The following is a 2,645-nucleotide window of genomic DNA, read 5'->3' as shown; positions in this document are numbered from 1 at the left end:
TTTTAAAGGACTCTGACTGTAATTATTGTTATCTTTGGTTTCCATCCAGCTCATACAATCTCCCTCTTTCAGCAGCACTTTCAAGTTGCAAATTATTCTTTATATAAGAGTGATTAGATGTTAATATATGATACATTTTCTGCTGCTGAATAGTTACAAAGTTACTGAGTGCTTGCAGTAATTCTTATGTCATAATCATGCTTTATTTAACATATATGAAATGCCAGGTGCTATTCTAAGCATATAACATATATTTGCCCATTTAATTATCATGATAATTGAACAGTTGTGTACTGCCTGAAAACTTTACAAAATTAAAGAAAATTCATAGATTTATGGTGTTCCATGCTATTTTCCTTATTAGTGTTCTCTTACCAATTTAACCATTCATTGTCTTTCTTCCTATCCACACTAATGTGACCTAAAACTTTATCCTTCCTACAACAAATGCCTTTTTCCTTTTCCTGTTTTATAAAAGTTGTTTGCCTACCCCTTATTTTTGGATTATTTTCTTTAGTAAAGGAATCCAAGAATTGCTAAAAAGACTTCAACTGCAGACAAATCACTCTAACAACCAACTCTGCATTCATTTCTAAGTAGTAATGCCAATGATAAAATGCTTTAAAATTTAGTTTTTATTTTATGACTTCTATTTCCTGTTTTGATGAAATACAAATGTGAAATTTTCAGGTTTAGCAGAATTAGGTACCATGTGTGAGCCTTTACGGAGCTGCTCTATTAGTGAAGAAAATGGACTCAGTGCAGCTTTTACCATAGCCCACGAGCTCGGGCACGTGTAAGTACCTTCTGCCGCCTCAGTAATGTGCCTTCTATTCATTCTATTTAGAATGCCTAAAATTCCATCTTCAATTGAATAATTAGCACCTGTACATCTTTAAAAAAATATTTTTAGTGTAATTTTTACCCCTGAAATGCTAACTCTGGCTCTTTTGTGATCTATGTTAGGTCAGACAGGCTGCACAGATCAACAGACTAAGCAAAGAACTAGAACTTGGGAATTCTTTTATTTCATTTACTGTATTGGATTACATGACAAGCACTTCTGGCCTCTATCCCTTGTTATCCTATACATGACCAGGTACTGTCCTCTACCATCTTATGGGAGGGCCCACAGGGGATCCTGGTTCTGGGCAGCTCCCCAAAATATTTATAACACCTACTCATTTCTTGCTTTTATAGCTCAGAGCCCCAGTGGAGAATGTGGCACATGGGAATTTATTAATAATTAAGATTTTTTTCAAAGTGTTTCTCCCAGATCCATAGTTTTTTTGTAAAATTTTGGGGCTCTCCTATCTGATCCTGCATTATTAAAAATTCTACTGGGGTTCTATGCTCTAGGAATGGAGGCCATGATTTCCAGTGATACCTTTGGCGCTCCCATGGAAACTCAGAAACCCCTATACAAACTCATCCTCTGGAAAATGATTCCAAATATACCCCCCAGAATTCCTGGGATTTCTTTGGTACCTGCTAATAAGGAATTGAGGCTAGAGTTGCCTCTCTTAGTTTGACTACATTTCCTTTTCCTGGTCATGGCTTGACATCATTAAAGTATTCATCTGGAACAATTCCAAATGGAGATCATTTTATTCAGGTAGTGCCTCTTCAGTTCCCTTTCATGATGGTTATATCTCATGAGCATCACCAAGGTGCACACCTGGATTCTTAAGTTGTTTCTTAAAGTGGGGGATAGGATTAGAAGCATAACTGAGGGCTATAGATGCATTGTAGTAACATCTGAAAAGTGCTGTTTGCTGGTTTAGAAGACTGTTCTTGCAGAGAATACCATCTTAGACATTTATTTTCGTAGAAACTCTCTAGACGTCTTTAGAATATGGGTAAGTAGATTAAAAGACTGATTTAAGTACACATTTCGGCAGGCAGACTTGAATCAGGTGGTTTCAATGTTCCTTCTAACTGCGAGTTTATACTTGGGTCCTCAAAAGAATACATAGGATCTGTTGCTGGTCAGCTAATTATTTAATATCACTGCTCTTGTTAAGATTTGGTTGCCTTATAGGAATGTTTTTATTATTCTGGTTTATTGATAATCACATTGATTATAGACCAGAAACAATACTTAGGCTGTTTCATATAAAATAGATAGATTTTACAAAATGATATGGAATTAAGGATTAAAGAAGTCCTTTTGATACTATAGTAATAGTGGTCTAGAATTTAGTGTAGTATCACCTTTACTTAATTTCCCCACAGCTCCTAGGATAGACATGTTGAAAACTGCAGGTGTTTTTATGTGAATGCTTTGTTCATGTGATGAAGTGACCCAGGATCCAAATATTTGATTGTTTGGATTCAGATACCATATCAACAGACTGTGCTTCTTATCAAAGTTTAATCTAGTATTTCAGAGATGATGTGCTTCTAAACATAAAGGTAACCTAGTTTTATAATGCCTTGTGGAGAGATTAAGAGTACAAATTCCAGTGCAACTAGATTTATCTGCATTTACATTATAATGTAAATATAAGAGATTTGTAACTAATGTTATATATATATATATATTTTAGTATTCTTTTTTAAGTGTTTGTTTTTACTTTTAGATTTAATGTTCCACATGATGACAGTTTTAAATGTAAGGAAACTGGAATTAAACATCAATATCA

General features: G+C 34.5%; 1 protein-coding gene across 1 annotated transcript in view; it reads left to right on the top strand.

Annotated features, from left to right (window-relative positions):
* The window catches only part of ADAMTS20 (ADAM metallopeptidase with thrombospondin type 1 motif 20), a gene marked incomplete at its 3' end in the record, with an annotated part of 154,610 nt that overhangs the window by 70,056 nt on the left and 81,909 nt on the right, over positions 1-2,645 (top strand). The window contains exon 8 of the mRNA XM_019653064.1: positions 691-796. Coding sequence (XP_019508609.1) covers positions 691-796 — 106 coding nt within the window. The remainder of the gene's footprint in view (positions 1-690; positions 797-2,645) is intronic.

This window comes from Hipposideros armiger, unplaced genomic scaffold (genome assembly GCF_001890085.2).
Source record: "Hipposideros armiger isolate ML-2016 unplaced genomic scaffold, ASM189008v1 scaffold_194, whole genome shotgun sequence".
NCBI lineage: Eukaryota > Metazoa > Chordata > Mammalia > Chiroptera > Hipposideridae > Hipposideros > Hipposideros armiger.
The sequence above is the reverse complement of the archived record's forward strand: the minus strand, read 5'-3'. Positions and strand labels throughout refer to the sequence as shown.